At 44.4% G+C, this 24,367-nt stretch overlaps 1 protein-coding gene across 1 annotated transcript in view; it reads right to left on the bottom strand.

Moving 5' to 3' along the window:
* Nucleotides 1-24,367, bottom strand: part of SUCLG2 (succinate-CoA ligase GDP-forming subunit beta) — a 233,953-nt gene that overhangs the window by 64,581 nt on the left and 145,005 nt on the right. The window contains exons 8-9 of the mRNA XM_081106616.1: nt 18,925-19,086; nt 16,148-16,290 (exon numbers count right to left, since the gene is read on the bottom strand). Of these exons, the coding sequence (XP_080962742.1) occupies nt 16,148-16,290; nt 18,925-19,086 (305 nt within the window). The remainder of the gene's footprint in view (nt 1-16,147; nt 16,291-18,924; nt 19,087-24,367) is intronic.

Here is a 24,367-nt window from a genome sequence, read left to right as displayed (position 1 = left end):
CTGCTGGGTGGCTCAGTGGGTTGGAGCATCATCCTGTACACCAAAAGGTTGTGGGTTCGATTCCCAGTCAGGGCACATATCTAGGTTCTGGGTTCCACCCCTGGTCGGGGCGTGTAGAAGAGGCAACTAATCGATGTTTCTCTCCCTTCCTCTCTCTCTAAAACTGAATAAAAACATGCCCTCAGGTGAAAATTTAAAGAAAGAAAAGTGAACCTGCCACAATTCAGAAAATGCACGCCTAAAAGAGAAGTTCAAAGGAGCGAGGCCAGGGGCTGAAGGATGTGAACAGTCGGAGAGGCTGCTAGAACCGGCCGGGCTCACTGCGGTCTGTCCCGTGGGGTCTTCCGTAGCGGCAGGCCCTGTGGCCTCAGCCCTCCTGCTGAGCATGGAGCAGCCACGCCCCGTCACCAACCGTGATGTACTTTAGTTGTTTTATTATTATTATTATTTTAAGTATTTCTATATTTTTATTACAATGCATTACAAATGTCCCCCACACCCTTGTGTTACTTTATACATGCGTTTCTTCTATGTATTATTGACTTTTTTCTTTTGAAAGTCCACAGAGTTCTGAACCTGACATAATATCTAGAAGGATAACTTCATTGGGGTATAACAGAAAAGCACTCTCAGAGCCACAGAATCCAGACACACATTCTCTCTCCCCCTCAGTGTCTCCCTCCCTCCCTCCCTTCCTCCCTCCCTCCCTCCCTCTGTGCAAAGCTCATTCTATCTGCTTAAATAAAGTTTCAGAAGGATTCAGATTCTATTTATGTGTAACTAACTTTAAACACAATTTTAACCCTTAATGTTTTATATGTTGATTCTGAGAAGCCAGAGTGGGGCCCACAATCACACAGAGAAAGACCAGGTTTGCCTCCTCACACCCTCCGGCAATGTGGCTGTCAGCTAGGCTGTTCACCGAGTCTCAGCTGCAGATGGCATGAGCCAGGGTTTCCAGAAACTGTACCAAAGGAAGCTGACCTCAGGGACTGTGTTACCAGCGGGATCGCAATGAGTCCACACTCGGCCAAGCCAGGGACAGCTGGCTCCAGCTCTGGGTCCTGCCTCATAACCGAGAGCATTTCCTGTGATTAACTAGAGGAGGTTCCTAAAACCAAAGACCTTCCTATAATGTTCCCTGAACAATGGTCACGATGCCTGACCCTCCAAACGCAAATCCTCCTGGTATCTACTTGACCTTGTGGGCCCCTTCTCAGGACACTGCTTTCCGAATTCCGAATTCCCAAACTGGCTGCGCTGTGGAACCACCTGGGGGCCTAGAAAACCCTGCTGTCTCAGAACGCCCATCCTCCTGGGCAGAGAACTGGTCTGGGGACAGCCCAGGCATGTGGGCGTCAAAAGCTCCCCAGTGTGCCCTGGCCTGTGTGGCTCAGTGGTTGGAGCGTCAGCCATGCACCAAAGGGTCACGGTTCCTTTCCTGATCAAGGGCATGTACCTGGATGGGGGGTTGCTCTTAGTCCCAGGTTGGGGCATGTGCCTGTGTCAACCAATCAATGTTTCTCACTCTCTCTCTCACTGCCCCCCCACTTCCACTCTCTCCCTGAAAAGCAATGGAAAAAATATTCTTGGGTGAGGATTAACAACAACAACAACAAAGCTCCCCAGCTGCTTATAATGTGCAGCCAAGTATGAGACTCAGTCAGGAGTGGGGAACCCTTTCTCTGTCATACAAAATTATCAACTTAAAAATCAGCCTGCTATATTTGGCCAAACATTTCATTAACTCTCCCTGAATGCCTTGGCAGGGCCAGACTAAATGACTTCTAGGGCCTTATGTGGCCTGGGGGCCAGGTGTTCCCCACCCCTGCTTTAGTCCTTCTAACTTCTATGTGCTGTTTGTTCTGTGTTCTGAAGGCCCAGTCGTCACCTTTTTCTCTAGAGCGTCCTCTCTGAGGCCTTCTTCACAGCATTCCTCACAATCACAGTCTGAAGTTAGAAAACCAGTGAGACATGTAACTGAAGTCTGTCTGGCCCACACACTGCAGGCTCTGACCACACAGGGCGGTCTCTGCTGCCCACTACACCCCCACTGAGCGGCAGAAACATGGTGCACAATGATCAATTTTTTTGTTGACTAAAACAAATTAAATGTACCAAAGTGAAAGAAAAATATACATATTAATAACAGAGCTAACACTTATTTAGCCATTAACTGTGTGCCAGGAACTGGCTTTACAAATAGAACTTATTTATCACCACAAAGCCTAAGATAGGCACAAAATCATGTCCATTTTACAGATGAGGAAACTGAGGCACCAGAAAATTAAGCATATTGCCCGAGGCTACACTTTGATGGGAGAGCCAGTATTCAAACCCAGGCAGCCTGACTCTAGAGTCCTACTGATTAGATTACAGCGCCTGCCCAGTGGCACAGGCTGCCCAACTGCCCCCTTTATATACATGGCCACCACAACAACCATCACCCCACAGACAGCTGCCCTGCTTTTATGCCAGGCACTGTGCTAAGCACTTAGTGTGCTATTTCATCTAGCACACAAAGTATAACTGCAATTTATAGACTGAGTTAGGCACAGGGAGGTGAATCCACTTGCACCAGGTCACTCAGCTAGGCTACTGGCAGAGCTGGCACTTGGCTGAGCTCCGTCTGCCTGAGATGTGAGCTCTTAACCACCTCTAACGACCTTTCTGGTTGAAGAATCACACATTTAAAGCAACTGGCTAATATGACAAGGGCGCCTGCAACACCCTCCGGGCCCTGGTTGTCACTGTTCTCTTCACACATCCACTGCTTGGTATTTAGTCTCGTCTCATTCAGCCAAGTCACGTCGTAGGCACCTTGAATTTATACGGCTCCAACTTCACAGGCCTGGGGACGCAACAAGCAAGTGAGCAAGGGAGACTCTAAATTAATGACTAAAGTCTATGGTGACCCCACTGCCTTCCATCCCCAGGCAGGAGCCCCTGGGCGGGGGTGGGGGTTGGGGGGAAGCGATCCCCTGCTCAGCCGATGCTCACTGGATCGGCATCTCGGCACATGCTGGGACTCCTGCTTAAAGATACCGAGGTGTATGGGTAACTCATGGGATTTTCAAAACACATTTTCCTTACGCATAATTTCTGCCTTATGAACTGCCTTTAGAACCTCACCCTGTGGGCAGTAGTACAGCGAGTGGTAGCCCCACAGGAACTGCAAACAGGCACAAAGACCAGCTCACAGCTGCTTCTGTCTGGCCCACCCTGTTGTTGAGACTGGAACACTCAGTCACATGATACAGTCACATGATACAGTCACCGAGGTGGGAGAAACGACAATGAGGTCTAGGTGGCTGCTGAACATATAAATTAAAAGAAAAGCCGCCAATCTCGATTCCCCAATGGCAATTAACCCAAAGACGATTTGTGAAAGAGCGAGAGAAACTGCATGCTGATTCTGTGACACAGAATAATTTATAAAAGAGGTTTACACAGAGACCACCAATATAAAGAAACATTAAACTGTATTTTTAAAAAACAGTGATTTTTCACTCCCCGTGTATACCAAAGAAAATACAGTAAGGACCTTATGTCAGATACCATACGCATCAATTTTCTTGGCCAAACATAGACGTTGATTCAACATTTCCATCTCGAAACACTCCATTATGACATTTGTCAAACGTTGAAAAATCTGACCACCTGCCTTTTCTCAAATTGCACAAGGAACCCAGACAGCACATGAAGGTTGTACTTAGAAGCAAGAGAAGACAGGAGACCGAATCTCAGCAAAACACTTACAAATCAAGAGAGGGGAGGGAAAGCAGAGAGAGAGTCAAAGCACCGAGAGCAATAATAGGAAGGAAACCCCTTGTGAAAAGAAGCCGCTGATGGTGAATTAATAGGGACAAAAGTGAACTAGATCTACTTCAGAGACTGAGCTCACGATAAGGTAATTTCATCAAGTGACAGGAAGTCACTTGAAAAGCACGCCACTTGCTGTTGTGCCTCCACTCTTAGTAGGAGGGAATACAGTTCTCCGAGGGAGCGGAGCCTCGGAAAAGCCCCAACACCCTGCTGATGACTCTATCTATTAACTGGGAGATTACCCTTAATCCGAATTTGGATAGAAAGGTCACTTTAGAACGAATAAAGACCCTCTGAGCTTCAGGGAGATTCTGACATAGAAAGGCAGAAACAAAATTCTTGAAATACATGGGGTGCAGAGTATGTGTGGGGAAAAAACCTGTTAACAGAGCTGAGCCGGGCCACTGTGTAGCACAAGGCAATTCTGGGGCCAGTTCCCAGTCGGGTAAGAGGAGGACACACACGGGATATTGACCACGACTTGCGTTGGCTGTCAGGGCAGAATATAAATGCTAACTTAAGCCGGGAAAGAGCAAATGGACTCACATTGAATTTGGTAGCATCCCCAAGATCACAGGGAAAGGGGAAGTATCCTTCCAGAAAGTAGAGAATGAGTCATGGGAAAGCACAACGACAAGCAACTAGATGGCAATATGATGATCACAGCCCATACGATGATCACTTTGATATCAAGATACGTCATGTACCTGGGTTTTACCTACCCATCATCTACACTCACGAAGCAGAGCCTCTCACGTAATCTGTGATGAAAGATCAATTTTCATAAAATTCCCCGACTAATGTTTGTAAAATGCAATAATATGAATTGATAGAAAATTGATCTTACACTTGCATGTCATGGCAATTTGCAATCAAAGTTTCTAGACACGCGCTGTTTCTGCACTTGTTACACCTACACAAATGGCTTCCGACAGGCCCTCCAAGAGGCCTGGTCCGATGCCACACCCTGAGCACTGCTACCCCTGGAGACGGTGGGCCAGGAGGTCTCTGCTACAAGACTCAATGGATTAAGAAAATGAATCAGGCCCTGGCTGGTTTGGCTCAGTGGATAAAGCATCGGCCTGCAGACTGAGGGGTCCCGGGTTCGATTCCGGTCGGGGGCATGTACCTTGGTTGCGGGCATATCCCCAGTGGGGAGTGTGCAGGGGGCAGCTGAATCGATGTTTCTCTCTCATTGATGTTTCTGACACTCTATCCTATCCCTTCCTCTCTGTAAAAAATCAATAAAATATATTAAACAAAAGAAAATGAATCAAGAAAGCTCTGTTCCAATAAAACTTTATTTACAAAAACAGCCAATGGGCACCCATGAACTGAAGTTTGCCTAGTCCTGCCCCAGACCAGTGCTTCTCAAACTCTAATGTGCATAGGAACCCTCTGGGGAACCTGTGAAACACAAATTCTAACTCAATAGACCTGAGAGGGAGCTGAGAGCCTGCGTTTATAGCAGCCTTCATGCAGATGTCAACACTGACTGTCCATGAGACGGAAATGTGACCTCAAGTATGACGTGCTTAAAAGCGGGTGTTCACCGAGCTTAGAAAAGAATATGTCTTTCAGGAAAAAAAAAAAAAGAAGAAAAAAAAAAAGAATATGTCTTTCAGGCTGGTACATGTCTTCTGTGATAAAAGAATAATTATAATTAGAAAAACTTGGTAAGGACAGTGTCATTGAAACCGATGCCATAAATACTGAATCAGATCAACACACACAGGTGATCAAGAAACATCTGTTGATGCCAGCTAGATGCGGAAATACCAAGCTGGGTGCACTAGGGGTGGAAGCCAGGAAGATGGTGGGGCTTTCCTGTTATTTTTATGCTGTTATCTAAGATATTTTGCAGATGACATGATACCATTTATAGAGAACCATAAGATTCCACCAGAACATGATTAGAACGGATAAATGAATTTAGTAACCTAGCAGAATACAAAGTAAGTATCCAGAAATCACTTGCATTTTTATAAACCAATAATGATCTATCAGAAATGGAAACTAAGAAAACAATACTATTTACAATTGCATTAAAACAAAACAAAAAAACAACACCCAAAACCTTAGGAATAAATTTAACCAAGGATATAAAGACCTGTACTCAGAAAACTATAAGACACTGAAAAAAGAAACTGAAGAAGATACCAATAGATGGAAGCATATACTGTGTTCACGGGTAGGAATAATTAACATCATTAACATGCCCATACTACTCAAAGCACTCCATAGATTCAACACAGTTTCTATAAAGATACCAATGGTGTATTTCACAGAACTAGAATATGCCAAAAATTAATATGGAACCAAAAAAGACCCCAAACAGCCACAACAATCTTGAGAAATACGAACGAATTTAGAGGAATCATGCTACAGGATACCAAACTGCACCACAAGGCCATAGTAAACAAAGCATGGTACTGGCATAAAAACAGAAACATAGATCAGTGGAACAGAATAGAGAGCCTAGAAACAAACCCACACCTTTATGGTCAATTAATATTTGACAAAGAAATTGAGAACACACAATAGGGTAAATAAATGGTGCTGGGAAAATTGGACAGATACATGCAAAAAAAAAGGAAACTAGACCACTTTCTTACACAATACACAGGAATGGACTCAAAATGGAGTAAAGACTTAAATGTTAGACTTGAAGCCACAAAAATCCTAGAAGAAAACATAGACAGCAAAACCTCGGACATTTCTCATAGCAATATTTTTTCTGATATGTCTGCTCGGGCAAGGGAAAGGAGACAAAATAAACAAATGGGCCTATATCAAACTAAAAAGTTTTTGCACAGCAAAGGAAACCATCAACAAAATAAAAAGACAACCTAAATGGGAGAACATATTTGCTAATGATACATCTGATAAGGGGTTAATATCCAAAATTTATAGAGAACTTAAATAAGCAATCCAATTAAAATATGGGCAAAAGATCTGAACAGACACTTCCCCAAAGAGGACACACAGATGGCCAACAGACGTATGAAAAGATGCTCACTAATCCAGAGCAATGCAAATGATTTCTGGCTACTTATTTAAAACCACCATGAAATACCACCTTAAAACCTCTGAATTGCTATCATTAATAAATCAATGAAGAACAAGTGCTGGCGAGGATGTAGAGAAAAGGGGACCCTCGTGCACTGCTGGTGGGAATGCAGACCGCTGCAGGCACTGTGGAGAACAGTATGGAGTTACCCAAACAATTAAAAATGCAACTGCCTTATGGCCCAGCAACTCCACTTCTGGGAACACACCCAAAGAAACCTGAAACATACGCACCCTTATGTCCACTGCAGTGTTATTTACAGTAGTCAAGATCTGGAAGCTGCCCAAGTACCCGTGAGGAGATGAGTGGATTCACACACTCTAGTACATTTACAAGATGGAATACTACTCAGCAAAAAAATAAAAAGAAATCTTATCTTTGCAACAGCAAGGATGGACCTAGAGAACATTATGCTAAGTGAAATAAGCCAGACAGAGAGAGACGAATACCATATGATTTCACGTATTTACATATAGAATTTAATGAAAAAATAAACTAACAAACAAAATAGGAAAACTCATAGATACAGAGAACAGACTGACAGTTGTGTGAGGGGAGGTTTTCATGGGAACTGGGTGAAAAGGGTAAAGGGATTAAGCAAAGGAAATAAATACTCACAGACACAATAGTACAGTGATTACCAGAGGGTAAGGGGTCAGAGGAGCTAGAAGAAGGTAATGGGGAGTTATAAGGTGACAGAAGACTTGACTTTGGATGATGGACATGCAACACAATATGCAGAAGATGTATTATAGAATTGTACACTTGAAACCTATGTAATTTTATTAACCAATGTCACCCCAATAAATTCAATAAAAATTTAAATAAAGATATTTTGCATTTTGATAAATTGGAGCAATTTTCAACAGGTAGTGCTTTTAAGGTTGTAATTGGATAGGAAAAGAGAATCACAGAATTTATTCTTTCAGTAAAAGTTTTCTTTTCATGTTTCGTTGCTTTTGTGTTTTTTACTTTCCTCATTTGAATGTTAAACACCTCTTCTTTGGAATCCGATCAGCACTGTCAGCATTTGTATAAACTACTTGGTAGTTCAGCTTAATGGAGAAGAAACTCCACTCATAAAATGTAACTACTAACCCCAGGTTATAAACACAGAAAATATGAAATAATCTAAATACAGTATGAGCGGGGCATTTCACCTCCCACCTGCTACCCAAATACAACATTCTTGGATCACAGGGACACAATGGAGATTCGAAGTCACTCATGTCTTCTCAGAGAAATGTCCTGTTTGGGATTAATGAGCAAATTAAATCTAGAAGGTCGAGGGCTGAAGTTCCACATGGATTTTCTGTTCAGGACACCTACATGTTTGCTCAAAAATATTTTGCTGGTGCTCTAATTGAGAAAAAGGGATGTATCCCAAATGCCTACAGATGATTAATGAGAGAACCCCAGATAAGCTGGAAAAAAATAATTAACTCGGATCTGTGCCAGCTGCCCCTTGGGAATGTTAGCTAATATGTGTGTTTGAAGCCTTCCATTTCACAGGACCTCAAAGGTTGTAGTGGAGCATCCCCGGGAGAGCTCTGGATCCGCAGATCAAAGGTCCATGCAAGTCCACCAAGGGCCTCTAATTGCAGGAGAGCTGCCACCCAAACTAGTCAAGTTGCAGCATAAGCTATTCAAGTGCACCCCCCTCCCTGCCCCTCTGTAGGCCCAGAACACAGCCAGGGAGAGTGCTTCCAGCACTGGGTAAGGAAGCAGGGAGGGAAGGCGCACGAAGGGGCAGCTAGAAAGGGCAGCAGACGCTGGGCAGATCCCCTCACTGGCAGCAGCACATCACTGTCCAGAACCCAAACGCCAAACTGTGGAACAGCTGTGACATTTCTTTCTCCAAGGCCCAATTTTCAGACAAACTTCATGGGCAAACCTGTCAGAAGTAACAAGCCATTCTCAGCCCGCCCCCCATTCAATGTTATTTTTCAACTTAGTAAATATCATCCTCCAACATATTAGGCATTTGTTTTATATTATGTATGTAACTACTTCTCAGCGTAACTATCTCCCCCTCAAAACTGTCCAGTCGCTGCTTCACCCTCAGTGCCTGGGAAGGCCTGGCGCCTCCACACACTGATGACACTCTCACTTGGCTGAGGTTCTGAATGGCTTTCTGTCCCGCTCAGTCACCCTGTGGTCTGGAGAACGAGTCCTGACTTCCGTGAGGGGCTGCTCCCCAACCAGCTGGGACCCTCCAAGAAAGTCAGTCTTGCTGTGGGATGAGCCTCGTCAGTCTCTTGTCTGACACACAGACGTACCTATGGCGGAGTTCCTTCCTTCGTTCCCTGCCTGGTACTCCCGTCTCCTTAGGAGCCCGTGGGATGCTCTGTGTGAATTCCCTGCATACCATCTGGGAACTGCCTCCCTGTTTGTACTTTCGCTGTTTCCTACCCGCCTGCTGCTCACGAGGAGACCCCTCCCCACTCTCACAATGTTCCCAAACAACCTCCTCTCCCGCAGCTACTGCATCTGGCTGCTGGATAGGACCTCAGTCCGCCCTCTACAGAGGTCCTCCCCTCCACTGCTTCCTCGACCCGGGGGGGCAAGTCCAGTTCCAGTCTATGGTCGCTACCAGGCGGCCCTATCCCATGCAAGCCGGGCCAGACATGTCCCTGGTGGCTGGCTTGGGAATGAGACTGTTTCAGGGCCACTCTGACCAATGTGGCACTAACTAGACGGCAACGATGACACCTGCTTGCAGCGTGAGCGCTGAAGGACGGGAGAGCGCAGCCTGGCCCCGCAAGCTGGGCACACGTGGAAAAGGGGAACTGTCACTGGTCTCAGCCGGCCCCGTCCCCCATCGAGGAAGACGAGAAAGCAACGGGAGGGCGATCTGGGGGTTACAAATAAATTGTCGCACTCAGGCAACTCTGCAAACGTGGAATCAGCAAATAAAGAGGCTCAGCTACACTAAGAATACTGGTTGAAAAATGCACATTTGGTTACAATAAAATTCCCTCAATACTTGGAAACCTTCCTGGGAAACGACTGAGGGTCTTAGTGATAACTAGAGGATCGTGCCACCTCCAATCACAGCATTCGTCCCGCTTTAAGTCGGATGGCAGGCAGTAGCATAAGGAGGCTCACAGCAGCATTATTTTAATTGAAAACACTCTGATTACCAAATACCAGAGGACTAGTTATACCAGAGGACTAGTCACGCTGACGTAAACAGCCACACAGCACGGGCTCTCCAGCCCTGGAGGTGCAGAGACCACGCTGGGCAGCAGGAGGCACAGCCCCGGGAGAGTGGACTCCACACTAATGTCGATTACACTGATACCAGTTTTGTCAAAATACCACACTCTGCATTCATTTTAAAGTGGGCGTATATGTAATTTGATTTATTTTTACATGTTTTATGCTTTCCTACTTTAATAATTAGGGAAAAGGGGTTTGTTTAATAAGACACAGACAAAAAACAATTAGCAAACTGCTCTGAGCCATGCCAGTTTCTTCGGAATGCCGGCATGGACACGTTCCTCGTTTCGAATGAGTTATTCATAATCCCAGGATCTCTGGCCGTGGGTGAGGCAGGGCTGAGGAGGAGGAGGAGAGGAGTCAGTGTCTGCAACGTTCTCAGCCCCCTGGCCCTCATCCCGCCAGACCAGGCTCACCGCTGGGGAGCACAGTCAGGTCTTCGCAGTTCAAAGCTGAATTAAGCACTTTCTCTCACTGCAGTTCCATTAGGAGAAAAAACAAATACTAACTCTTCTAATAATTATATGATTTCCAACATAGAGGGCATTAGTGGTCAATTTCTCTTTAATAGTTTAAAAAGGCTGCCATACAGAATCCATAATCAATTACTGAGCATGTTGGGACTAATAATAAATTTACTAAAATATCCCAAAGTCTGTTAAATTCTTTAAATCACTTATCATGAGACAAAATAAAGCATGTTAAAATTTGAATTTTGAGAAGCAGAGCAAATAGTAAAAACCTTATTTTCTATTTATTTCTGGCAGTATGTCAACAAGAAGCATGAAAGCGGATTTGGAGCGTTGCATTAGGGATGCTCGGGGAACGTGGTAGCCCTCAGACACACGGACCGAGTGTAGGATACGGAACCAGGGCCTCTGCCAGGACCCAGCTCTGGCGGGAAGGATTGGCAGGTGGAATGGAATGAGTGTAAGTTGGTCATGGAGAGCCAGACATTCCTGGAAATTTGGATCAACTGGACATGAGGCCAGGAACTTCAAAGTCAACATTTCTGAATTGATGACAGTAGGAAAAGCACTGCAGAGAAAGGAGAAGTGAGCGGGCGGACAGGTCCCCACCCCCGAGCCCAGGCACAGTGCGGCCCACACCAGCGCAGGCGACCCCAGTGACACTCACAGGCTCATGGGCTGGGAATCATTTACTCCTCCAGACTGGACTGAGGTGGACTCTCACCATCGAGAACGGCTGCCTGGACTTTTAATATTTTCAGCTCTATTGGAAAGTAAAATTTATTTTCAAACAGGCCTGTAAAAATAGGCGTTCGGGGCAGTTGTTTCAAAAATAATGCTCATGTTGTGTAAAGTGTTGGGCATTTGAATCCCTCAAGAATTCTATTACCCCAAAAATAATGTTCCCTTGCAGATAAGGTATATTAGCAATACGTGTGGTATGTAATGAAATAAGATTTGTTTACGCCTCTGATATAAGCGTGGACATAAGGAAAAAAAGGGCATTGTGCTTTGTATTTAAATACACACTCACAATTCTGGAGGCTGGGAAGTTCGAGATCAAGGCACCAACAGTTCAGTGTCTAGTGAAGCCACTTCCTGGCACAGAGGACCTCCTGGGAGCCCTCTGGGGTCCCTGTACGAGGGCACTAATCACATTCATGAGGACTCTACCTGCATGATCTAATTAGCTCCCAAAGACCCCTACCTTCCAATACCATCACATTGGGGGGTGGGATTTCAACATATGAATTTGGGGAGACACAAACATTCAGCTCCTAATATTGGTCATATTTTATTTCTTGATCTGACTGGAGGATACAGAGGTATGTGCACTTTGCGATAATTCACTAAGCTACATACTAAAATGATCTTTATTCTGTTCTATATGTAGGTTACACTTTTAAAAAAAGTTCATCAAAATTTTAAATGAAACTATTATATGAAATTATCACCCTCTAAGTGGGAAATGTATGTGTTTATCTCAATTCATGTAATAAAACCACCCTCTGAGGCAGTAAGTACTGGGATGCTCTCCATTTTCTGAGGAAACCAAGGCCCACAGAAGTTAAACCACATGCCCAAGTCCTCCAACCAGTGAGCGGTGTGGACAGAACTGGAACCCAGGCAATCTGGCACCACAGCCCACGGAGGTTCCCTTCCTTCTGAAACTAGCATTTGCTGCCTCGGTGGACACTTCTTCCCGGGTGAGCAGAGGGCTCAGAAGCATGGCTCTGAGTTGGATCTAGACCAGGAAGCACAGTCAAACCAAGTGAGGTGACTTCACTAATGGGGCTCGTACCCACTGCTCTGCAAAACCAGGCCCTGGAGGGCAATGGATCTGCTTAACTGTGGCCCAAAGAGAGGCGGTTACTATTGAGATTCATGTCAACTGTCTCTTCATTTTATTCATTTATGCAAAATGTTTTACATACTCCAGATGTTGTTGCAACCCATTTTCTACACCGTCGGAATTCTAAGTTTAAAATTAGAAATAAAAGCCAAAGCATCATTTAGGAAAACAAAAACCTAAGGATAGCATTCCTTATAGCTTTTCCTTAAATGTGCTCAAATTCTTTACAGATTACAGCAAAACTCTCCTTACCCTTCCTATTTTATATTTTTTAAGCTATGACTTCTGTAAGTTAAAAATGATGAAAGTAAGATAAGATTTGCTCTACCACAGGCAGAACAAACTCTATTACCTTCCTCTCATCTCCAGCCCAGCTGGAAAATACGAGAATTATAAAATATGTATAATACCCTGCATGTGAATCTAATTCAGTAAGTGAGCTCTATTCCATATGAATCACAGACAGACAAGTAAAAACCCTGCTCATCCAGGCACCTGCCCCAGGTCCCAGCGAAAATCACCAGCTGGGCTGATAGTCAAGCGAGATAAATGTAAGTTCCAGCCCGTGGCTGACTTAGGAGTGGAAGTACATGTCAATCCATCCTATTTTTCTTAAATGATGATGTTTATTACTTGACCAACAGAATTAGCTCATACATATGGCAAAACAGTAGTTGTTAGTACCAGCTGATTTAAGTTGAACAACAGACCTTCAGTAAGTTTGAGTTTTAGTGCACTCAACTAGACTAACCCTTACATCTAACAGGAAAATCAATGCCTTTGAAATAATTAGGTTCGGGCTCGTGGGAACCTACTTCTGGGCAGGCGCGGGGCTCGCCGGGAAAGGGCGGCTGCCAGACCCGGCCAGTTTCCCTGCAGAAGCCAATCAATGCAGCGGCAGTGTTCCTCAGCCCTGGCTCTGAAGCCTGTGAAACAATGCCAGGGTTGAAAATACCATTACATACCTCTGCTTTTTAACTGGCTTTGAAATTTCAATTTTTGGAAAATGTACTGTGGGAGGAGGTCTGCATTCATTTTCCTGATATAGCATGAGAAAAATAACTCCCACACCTTTCTCCACCGAAGATGACAGCCAATCTCAAACAAGTTTAAACACTGCAAGCATTGGGAAATACTCCACAAGGTAAAGTCAACATTTTGGGAAAGATAGTTTTTAAAAAATGGCTCTGCAAGTGATTTTTCATTCCCCACCTAATATTTTTGCAGAATTAAAATTCAGGAACAGCCAGCCACTAAGAAAACACACACATATGTGTGTGTGTGTGTGTGTGTGTGTGTATTTTTTTTAAATCCTCACCCAAGGATGTTTTTCCATTGATTTTTAGAGAGCGGGAGAGAGGGAAAGACAGAGAAATATCGATGTGAGAGAAACACATGGATTGGTTTCCTCCTGCATGTGCCCTGACCAGGGCCCGAACAGGGGAGGAGCCTACAACCAAGGACCCTTTGGTCTGCAGGCCGACGCTCTATCCACTGAGCCAAACGGGCTAAGGCAAAAATATATATATTTTTAAACGCTCTGATTGTCCTGGCAGATGTAATCCCTTGATGGAACGTTCTCGATTATTCTTTATTGTGTTTCGGAAGACACTGGAAGTTTAGTATGTTGTTACAGGTGCCTGTCCCCTGGCTGCTTTATGGTTCAAGCAGCCTCAGGGGCTGTGTGTGATATCCAGACTATTCACAGATTTCAATTGGTCTAAAATTCACTGGGAAGAAAATGATTCTTCCCTTAGGGAGGAACAGTAAGAAGGGATACATGAATTAATAAATAAGTAGGCAGCCACTGGTAATGTCCTTACTTAATGAAAACAAGGTGCTTATGTAAACAGAAAAGTCAACCGCGAACACTTCCTTCTTGGCTGGGTGACCTGACTTCAGGGACTAGGCCATTCCCCAATGACCGGGCGAACTGAAGAGAAGCAGCTGATAAACCTTTCCACTGATTTGTAAGTCAGAAGGAAAAGTCTTAGCAAAAAGAAGGTTACCAACTACCCACGTCATAATGAACACAGACAAGCATACTGTACTACTAATATAAGACAAACTTTTATACACTGAAACCAAAAAGGCTATTGCCATTATATATTTTTAAAATATATTTTTATTGATTTCAGAGAAGAAGGAAGAGGGAGAGATAGAAACATCAATGATGACAGAGAATCAGAGATTGGTTGCCTCTTGCTCGATCGGATCAAGCCCACAACCCAGGCATGTGTCCTGACCAGGAATCAAACCGTGACCTCCTGGTTCATAGGTTGATGCTCAACCACTGGCCTGGTGCCATTATACTTATTAATGAAAGGTTCCCACATTAAGTTCAGACTACATTTCTTTTTAAAAAAATCTGGTATTGGTTTCATTTATGATTTTCTTGGTGATAGGTTCAGATTTCCCATTTCCTCATATGTCTCAAGAACCAACAGGATATTTTAGACAATCTAACAGCATCAAAATAATGACTCTCAAAATTTAAAATCAAATGGTTATGGCATATACACTACCCCACAGAACTGTTAAAAGCATGAGATGATACACTAAAAATTTTTAGCCTTGTCCACATAATAAATACCCACCTAAACCTTGTTATCATAGACAACCAAGTAGTTTCAATGGAAGAAGACATACTGGTATTTAGACTGATTAAATGTTTACTGAGCATCTACTGTGTACCTGGGTGTGATAGCTACATTCTAGTTAAGACAAGACACACAGAAAGCGATATCATTTGTTTCAGAGCATATATTATAAAGGGTAACACATGCAACTGTTAGAGATAAAAAATAAAAAAACATGCAGAAGGCAATGTGGTCATTATTTTCAAGTAATATCCTATGTAACAAAAGCCTAATATGCTAAGTGTCCTATTGTCTAGTCAACCAATCAAAGCGTCATATACAAATATATGCTAAGGCCGTTCAATCGCTTGCTATGATGTGCACTGACAACCAGGGGGCAGATAATCGACCAGTCAACCAGTCCCTATGATGTGCACTGACCACCAGGGGGCTGGCGCTTCAACTGGTAGGTTAGCTTGCTGGAGTCTGGTTGATCGGGACTGAGCGGGAAGGCCAAACACATCCTGGAGCCCTCCCGCGGCCCCTACCCTCTCGCATTTCTCCCCAGCCAGATCATGTACCAGTGGGGTCCCTCCGCCTGGCCTGCACCCTCTTGCAATCTGGGACCCCTCGGGGGATGTCTGGTTTTGGCCCGATCCCGCAGGCCAGGTGAGGGACCCCACTGGTGCACGAATTCATGCACCTGGCCTCTAGTATGATAATATAATCCTCTCCTTTCATTCTGTCTCCAAGCATATGATACTACCGTCACCATCTTATGAAAGGAATCCAACACCCAGTCTTCTCTAAGTCATATAAGTATAGAATTAATTGCTTCACCGGAAATTACCCAAATGATGTTTCATGCTAGCCCATGCTTCACTGTTTGGGGTACTACACCTGTTTTATTTCCTGCCACCTCCCAGAGCTCTTAAAGCACAGCCTCTGAAATAAGATCCTGGGCACTTACAAGACTTTCACCGCAAATGAGTTAAACACCGGGTATGTCAATGGTGTGTAAGACAGGGTCTCCTCTGGGCTGCATACTAACCCTCTGCAGCAGGAACAAGGTTGCTCTTGATGGTGAGAAGCCAGAACATTATGCCACCTCCACCCAAGAGAGAGTTACCTTAGGATCAGCTGTGAGCAATTTGAAGGCTTGATAGACTTGAGCTTCCTGTACGCCACCTCCAAGATCCAAGAAGTTGGCTGGCTTCCCACCGTTCAGGAAAATGATATCACAAGTAGCCATGGCAAGTCCAGCACCATTCACTGTAGAGTGCAAACAGCACACAAGGCAAGATCAATTTAGTAAAACGAAATGGCCCAGAAACATTTCCCTCCACACAATTGCAAAAGAGAACCCTATCATGACAGGCCAATTTCTGCCCTGTTTGAAATTCTATTCAACCGGATAAGCTCATAGATTTTTAGGATAAGGAATCAGAAGATGTGCACACAAAGAATAACCAAGAAAGGCCTGGCAATGGGGAGATGGCTTTATTAGGAAGTGAAATCAATCTGGGAAATGGAAAGGAAGAGTTGAAGTCAGTTATCAATTTGGGCTAGTTCGTAATAGAGGAGGGAGTTTTGGGTTCTGGAAAGTATATTTCAAGAAATTGGAAAAGAGCCCTAACAGGTTTGGCTCAGTGGATAGAGTGTCGGCCTGCGGACTGAAGTGTCCCAGGTTCAATTCCAGTCAAAGGCATGTACCTTGGTTGCGGGCACATCCCCAGTAGGGGGTGTGCAGGAGGCAGTTGATTGATGTTTCTCTCTCATCGATGTTTCTAACTCTCTACTTCTCTCCCTTCCTTTCTATAAAAAAATTAATATATTTTAAAAAAAAGAAATTGGAAAAGAGAAAAAAGCTGTGAAAAGTAACTAGGGCCTATGAATTACTTTTTTGTTTTGTTTTTTATTTTGTTAATCCTCACTCAAGAATATTTTTTCCATTGATTTTTAGAGAAAGAAGGAAGTAGGGGAGAGAGAGAGAGAGAGAGGAAGAGAAAGAGCAATGTGAGAGAGACACATTCATTGATTTCCTCCCACAAGCGCCTGACTGGGGCCAGGGATCAAACCTACAACCCAGGTACATGCCCTTGACCTGGAATGGAAGCTGAGACCCTCTGTCCTTGGACCAACACTCTAACCACTGAGTGACACCGCCAGGGCCACATTCCTTTTAATATCCTTTAAGAGTAAAAAATGGAATTCTCCTGGTTTTCTTTGTGAGAATACGGTCCCTGGAACGTGGCACCCTCTGGGGTTGAACCACGGGCCTTCAGCTGCAAGAGGGTTCCCCACATTTTTCTACCGAGTGTAGCCAAGCATGATTATACGTTATCTGGAGAAAGCCAGAAGACAAATGAACAGATGATCACTCGGCAACATTCCTAGCCCCTGCTCCTTTTTCAAAATAATATAGCAAATGTTCTATAGCAACCTGACCATTCAAACTAGAACCAAAATGTGCTAGCATCTTCGGAGCTCTTCTTTAAACACCAAGTAATGAGTTTTCACATAGGAATTCTTATTTTCCAGAACTCAGTTTTATTGATCAATGTAGTTCTGTTATTCCTATGCTTAATTATATTAAGTTATTTTCCTCAGGTTAGAACGTAAAAAAAATAAAAAAAATAAATAAATAATAAAAATCTCCTGAACTCAGCAGAAACTCTCAAGATAAAGTACCTTTCACTTTTTTCTGACCCTTGAATTCCCCAGACAACTGAACTGTGACTAATTTAATTAATTATGGGTCAACTAAAATAGAAATGGTTTATCTAGGATCTGAGAGCAATTTGAAAAGCATTAGGCTAACTTCGTCAAACCATGCACATGCCTACAGAGGCTACAAAGGATTGAATTTGTTCTACACCTGCATTTTTTCTCTCCTTCCTAAATGCCTATAATACTGAGCACCTTAGCTGACCAAGGGCAGGAGGGTGGGCGAGGGGGTACATGAGAGTTATTGCTCCAATCAAAGCAAGACACTTGGTGCTGCTTGTAACTAGATGTCATTTTCTATTGTATGAACAGAAAACTACTGGATGAGGTCTATCCAGTTCCGAATATAATGATACTGTTGACTTAATGAGCTATAAATCTTCTTTATTTAAATTCCATTAAGATTAAGAACTCAGCTTCCAGTGTAATAAATTGGTTCCACCATAACACAGAGGTACATAAATCTCAGTACTATAAGCTGTGGACAATAACAGAAGTTGTGCTGCCTCTATAGACCCATTCTTATTTCAACTGAATAAGCCATTTTCACAAATTTAGATAATTATGATAAAATCAACTGTTTTATTAACAAAGTGGTATAATGGATTAAGCAATTTATCATTTGTTTATCACAGAAGTTGAAACTTGAGCGTAATGAGTAAAGTATATATGCTCTTCTACTTCCTCTGAGCAAGTAGTTTTGAACCCCAGTTTCAGAATAGTTCCTGCATGTTAGCATTGCCTGGAGCAGCAAAGGCCCTTAGCTTAGTAAAACGTGAAGTTTAACTGATGCTTTGAAACAGGGCTTCTCCCGGGGGTGGTTCTGCCCATCCAGACACCCTGCAGTGTTTGGAGACACTTCGGCTGTCACAAGTGGAGGTGCTGGTGGCCCCGAAAGGCCAGGATACTGCTGACCGCCTTCCAATGTGCAGGCCAGCCCTCAGCCAGCGAGGAACTCCCCCCTGAAATGTCACCGGTGCTGGAGGTGAAACCCTGCTTTAAACCAGGGACCATCCACCAAAGTCTACTTTGGGAAGAAACTGAATTGTTCCTTAAAATTCTTGGGGAGAAAAATCTCTTATGTTTACTTGCTGCTAGGAACTAAAATTTCAGAAATCAGGAGTTCCTAAATTCTGCAAAAATCCACAAGCCATCCTTTTGCCATAACTGACTGCTCACCAAAGCAGGCAATGTTCCCATCCAGTCCTATGTATTTTAGGTCATATTTGGCAGCTTCGTTTTCAATGGGCTCGTTTTCTGATCCGTCGTCCATGGCGAATATGTCCTTTTGTCGGAATTCTGCGTTGTCGTCAAAGTTTATCTTGGCATCAAAACAGACAACTAAAAAAGAGGAACACACATGTGTCTCTTCAGGATCTCCACGTTACATTCTCAAGGTTGGTTGGCACAGGAGAAGAAATAAGTAAGACACGGTCACCCTACCTCCTGATACAGACGGGACAACTGTGGCGGCCTCCTGCCCCGAACTCAAACGCCAGGGCTACGAAGACAAATATGAAGTGGTTCCTGTTCCAAGGCACTTACCTTCTAACGAAGGGCACAGGCATTTGTGTCTGCTGATCTCTGTTCAATCAGTAACAATGTAAGTTGCTATCACCCATTAAAAGCCAAGACTGCCAGCTACATGTAGCTCTGATGAGCTGTTCGCGCTATACTTTCAGTAATTAATCACTAATTGTCACCTTTTCCTTCTATGCAAAGAGACTAGACAATAACCCCTAATCCTGCCGTGGTCCTTCCTCCTTCTGATGATGCGAAGTGAAATTTTTATGTAACTGTATCCTCACCAATACTTCTCAGAGATGAGGTGGAAAGAACACTGGGTCAGAATCAATAGTTTTTACATGACGCTTAACTAACTGTAGCCTTGACTAGATGATAATAATAATAACAATAATAACAACAACCTCCTTCCTCTCCGGACTTCAGTTTTCTTATTGAGAAAATGGAAATATTCCCTGGACTGCTGACACACTTCCTTGGGGCCTGCTAACGTGCGTCCCATCAGCCACACCTTGCTGTGTGCAGGACATGGCTCTTGATTGTAAAACACTAGGAGACCCAGCTGGTCAGACACAAGGAGGGCTGAAAGGCGCTATCGGCAACGCGGTCTCTGCCCCCAGGGCTGGTTAAGGCTCTTAGCTCCCTCAGTGGCCAAGGGCCCTGGACATAGTGACTCTCACTCAGGGATGAGGATGGACCGCGAGCGCGTTCCTTGACTTACAGGGGATCTTCTGTATGTACAGTCGGGGGGAGCGCAGTGGGGTGGTGAACTGGTTTCTGGGGCCTGATCGCCTTTAGGGTGGAAATTAGCTATCTGTGATGCCATCCCATCATCACCTCCTCTACTGTACTTGGGGTATGGACAGGCAGGGGTCTCCGACCAGGTGCTATTCCTCTCCAGCACCGCAGACAGGCACCTAACTCTTAAAGAGGAAACAACCACCCCGGCATATTTCAATCAAAAGCAGTGACTGCAGTCTGTGAATCCCACTCACTTCCTATGGAGAGAAAATGTTGTTACACTGAGACACCTGGGGTGAAAGTGCCCAGGCAGCGGTTTCCCCGATGGGCTCTACCACAACCATCAACCACCCTGTGCGGATCTGACATGTTAACATCTAAGAACACTCGGCATAAATGCAAGTCAAAACCACAAATTACTCAGAGTAGCCCTGACTGAGAAGAGAGAGTCCTACGTGGAAGTTAGTGTCTGCGGAGTGAGCAGTCTTGCCACAAAATGTCCCACCACATTTCCCACAGGCTGTGAGCACATGGGGCCCACGAGCAATCGCTTTCCCAAACACTGGAACCTTAGCGATGGAATCCTACAATTAATTACAAAGGAGTTGGCCCATGCTCTCTGCTTGCTACAGTGGCATTTTCTCAGCAGCTAATGACCGGTGTAATAATCAATAGGAAAGCAACTTCATTCTTGGCTTTCCACCGGGTTTATAAATACATTTTAATTAATTTATTAGTAACTGTAGCTCTTCCATTACTCATTGGCAAGACTACTTGTAATTGGCACCTTTGAAATGAATGGGCAAAGGCAACCAAATTGACTTCCTAAGAGAAGAGTTTCACATAAAAGAATTCTTGGTCGAGATCAATAAACTAATAAATCATAGTAAGTCCCGGCTGCTCTCTGCCCTCACAAGGCTGCACTCACAAGCACCTGGAGAGACATAATTAGGGGATATGAATGCGGCGTGCAGAAGGCGGCCCCGCTGCATGTCTGCGAGCTGACTTTCGATGCTTGCCCTGCGGTCTGCTGTATCACTCAGTACAGAAATGTGTTCACTCTTCCGGGGCCACCCTGCTAGACCGTCGAGGTTAGCCAGGGCTTGAAGGTGGTGACTGTGGGATAAAAAGGATCTCTACAGGGAGAAATATGTATGCCCTCTGGCATCCAGAGCACCGTCTGTCTGAATCACCACTCTGGCCCCTCCAAGCCAGGCAGCCGATCACCTGAAGCCCAGTGGCCTGGCCTAGGAAATGGACGCGGAGGCCATCAGCCGCGTGGGGTTGCTGGAAGGAGAGGAGGCATGCAGGCACTCGGCCACATACACAACTAGCCCTCGCCCCCGTCCTGTCCCTGCACACAGCTTTCCGACACTCGGAGTGTCCGCTGCCCAGCCCTGAGGATTCTCCCCTCTTCCTCTCACTCGGAATGACCTGTAGTTGGTCCACTCCCTTACAGTGCCGGCCTTCTGTTTAGAATAAATATAAACTGATGCTTAAGGGGTTTACATCTATGCATTACCTGTGGTTTTCAATGCAACGCCATCTTCACAACACAAGGATGTGTCTAAGAGAGCCCATGCACTTCTCACCCCCTCACCGCCCAAAAAGATGTAGGTTTTGGGGGTGGCCATTCCGTTTTAGATGACCTTTCCTCACCACTCAGCCTTTCCCCAAGGAAGGGTTTCAATGGCAGGCATTTCACGAAGGCCTTGTAATTGACAGAGAAGGACATTTTCTCTTAAAGGACGAGGGTGAAAGAGCTGCCTCTCTTGGGCCTCAAATCATACAACACCTCTGCAGAGGGCCAAGGTGGCTACAGATTGGTACATCGAAGTCAGGGGGCCCAGCGTGCCCTTCGGGTCAGCTCATGCCTGTTTCTGTAAACGGGGTTTGACTGGACCACAGCCACACCAGGGCATCTACGCAGCCATGTCGCCGCTGTCCTGAGAGCCCCACAGCTGAGATGAGAGGCCAGCCGCTATGGAAACAGGCGGGCTGTCCCTGTGAATCACAAAGGCTCGTCACATTGGCACCCTGCTCCAACACTGGCACAGTGGCCTCCGCTATCACGTCTGTTATGGGGAAGGAGAAACTTAGAAAAGTGGATCCTACCAGCTTGAAAAGAAAAATGTGAAACAAACAAAATAAAACCTTGCAGCTGCACACAAGTAGATTAATCCCTGAATATTGATTGACTCTTGTATGCTTAATTCCCCCTGTAAGACCTTTCCAAGTACACGTTTAGGCCTGGCGTGTTCAAAATGGATTGATGTCTATGTCAACAGCAGGGCAATAACAAACCTTAGTTTTTTCATTGAATATAACAACAAACTATGGTAAAACGTATTTTGGAAGGTGCTCAGCTTGGTTCAGACATTAAGACTTTCAATGTCACAATAATAAAACCTCAATTCTTTAGAAAATTCAACTTGAACAAAGGCCATTCTGTGTACAAAGTGGGTGAAAAACACACCTATTAATATTTATAAAACAATTTTCACCATCAAGAGCACATTGTTACATGCTTGATAGATTATACAAATGAGTTTTCCTTCTGAACAGCTATGAAAGGGAACCGCACACTTGGTCGCGGGGCACTTCTGTTGTTTTGTTCAGTGGTGGGTGTTAAGATTCTGCGAGCTGTTAATTCAACAACCTCCATGAACAACATGACTGGCAGTCAGCCGCCTCTGACCCTGGAGATTCAGCAGAAGAATGTGCCATGGAATTAAACAAAAGAAAAGTACCTTTCCGAGGGGAGACTCACACATAAAGGAAACACAACAACAGCAGGAAGTAAGACTGTCATAATTAGTTTGAAAAATAATCTGTCTTCAAGCAATGCATTGCGCTGGATCTATGATAAATAACCATGATGTGCTATGGAAATGAGCCCTTAAAATGCTGCCACTTTCAAACTGGCCCCCCTTTCCATTAAATACTGATGTTCCAAGAGCTGTATACTTTTTAGAACATTTTTTTTTTAGTTGCTGTGGAAAGAGAAAATAGATATGAGGAGGGAGGGGGGTTGAGGATAGGTAGGACTAAAAATGTTCTTGAAAATAGAAGTCTTGTGTATAAAGACAGAAACACCCACCGACAACATGGGCACTTGCTAACACAAAGCAACAGGGCTGTTATTTAGGGAAATTAATTTGAAGCAAGAGAGAGATTTGATATTCCAGTTAACTTTAACCCAGCCTTAACTCTCATGTCATCTTGGCCAGATAGTCCCTGTTTAAACGGGGTTTCATTCCTTTAATTTGGTGAATGGATTTGTGCTCCAGCTGGAGCCGGGGGTCTGCATGTGGGGACTATGACATGGTGAGCGAGATCACTTCTGTTGGGAGGTGCTGTGCTGTGCTGTGTGTTACAGGGCGTTGAGCGACCCCTCTCGCCTCCACTCACTAGAAACAAGTAGCAACTGCACCCCAATTTGTGACAAACACAAATGGATGTTAACGAGACTCACTGCAGTGATCCAATAAAATCACCGTGCTGTACACCCGAAACTAATACAATGTTATGTCAATTATATCTCAATTTAAAAATGTCTTTAGATGTTGACAAACGTTCTCTAGGGGACAAATGCCCACCTTCCCATTGAGAAACAGCACAGACACCGAAGAAAGGCGTCTGTGTGCAGGCAGATCTGGCTGAAAGTGGGAAGAAATGAAATCAGAGGCCAAATCCCCGTGGCTTGCAAACTAAATAAATGAATGGACGGATAAGTAGATAATAACAAAGCAAATTCATTCACAGTTTAATGAAGTAATCCTGGCACTGCCATCGGATAAGCAACGAAAACAGTTACGTTCTCTCTGACTAATAAACATTTTACTTTCATTTCAATAAGTTAGGTCATTCTGGTCCCTTTTTCCATCAAGAAACTGCCTTTTTCCAATCCCGCGGTCGGCAAACCGCGGCTCGCGAGCCACATGCGGCTCTTTGGCCCCTTGAGTATGGCTCTTCCTAAGCCTTAGGAGTACCCTAATTAAGTTAATAACAATGTACCTACCTATATAGTTTAAGTTTAAAAAAATTTGGCTCTCAAAAGAAATTTCAATCGTTGTACTGTTGATATTTGGCTCTGTTGACTAATGAGTTTGCCGACTACTGTGACCTATACCATGTGAGCCAGGCTCAGCGACTGGTCTAGGCATGGGCATGTGACCCAAGCAGGACCAATCAGAATCATCTGAAAGGTGGCTATGGTTGCTGGAGGAGCTGTGATAGGAACAGGCTCACCTTTACTGCCCTCCAGCAGCCCGGCTGACAGTGCAGGGTATTCAGCCGCAGGCAGGCAGGCCTCAGGGCCAGAGGCTCCCCAGGCCACTCCTTAGACTTCCCGTCA

Source organism: Myotis nattereri (assembly GCF_964212035.1).
Source record: "Myotis nattereri genome assembly, chromosome: 14".
Classification (NCBI taxonomy): domain Eukaryota; kingdom Metazoa; phylum Chordata; class Mammalia; order Chiroptera; family Vespertilionidae; genus Myotis; species Myotis nattereri.
This window is presented reverse-complemented; position numbering and strand designations above follow the sequence as displayed.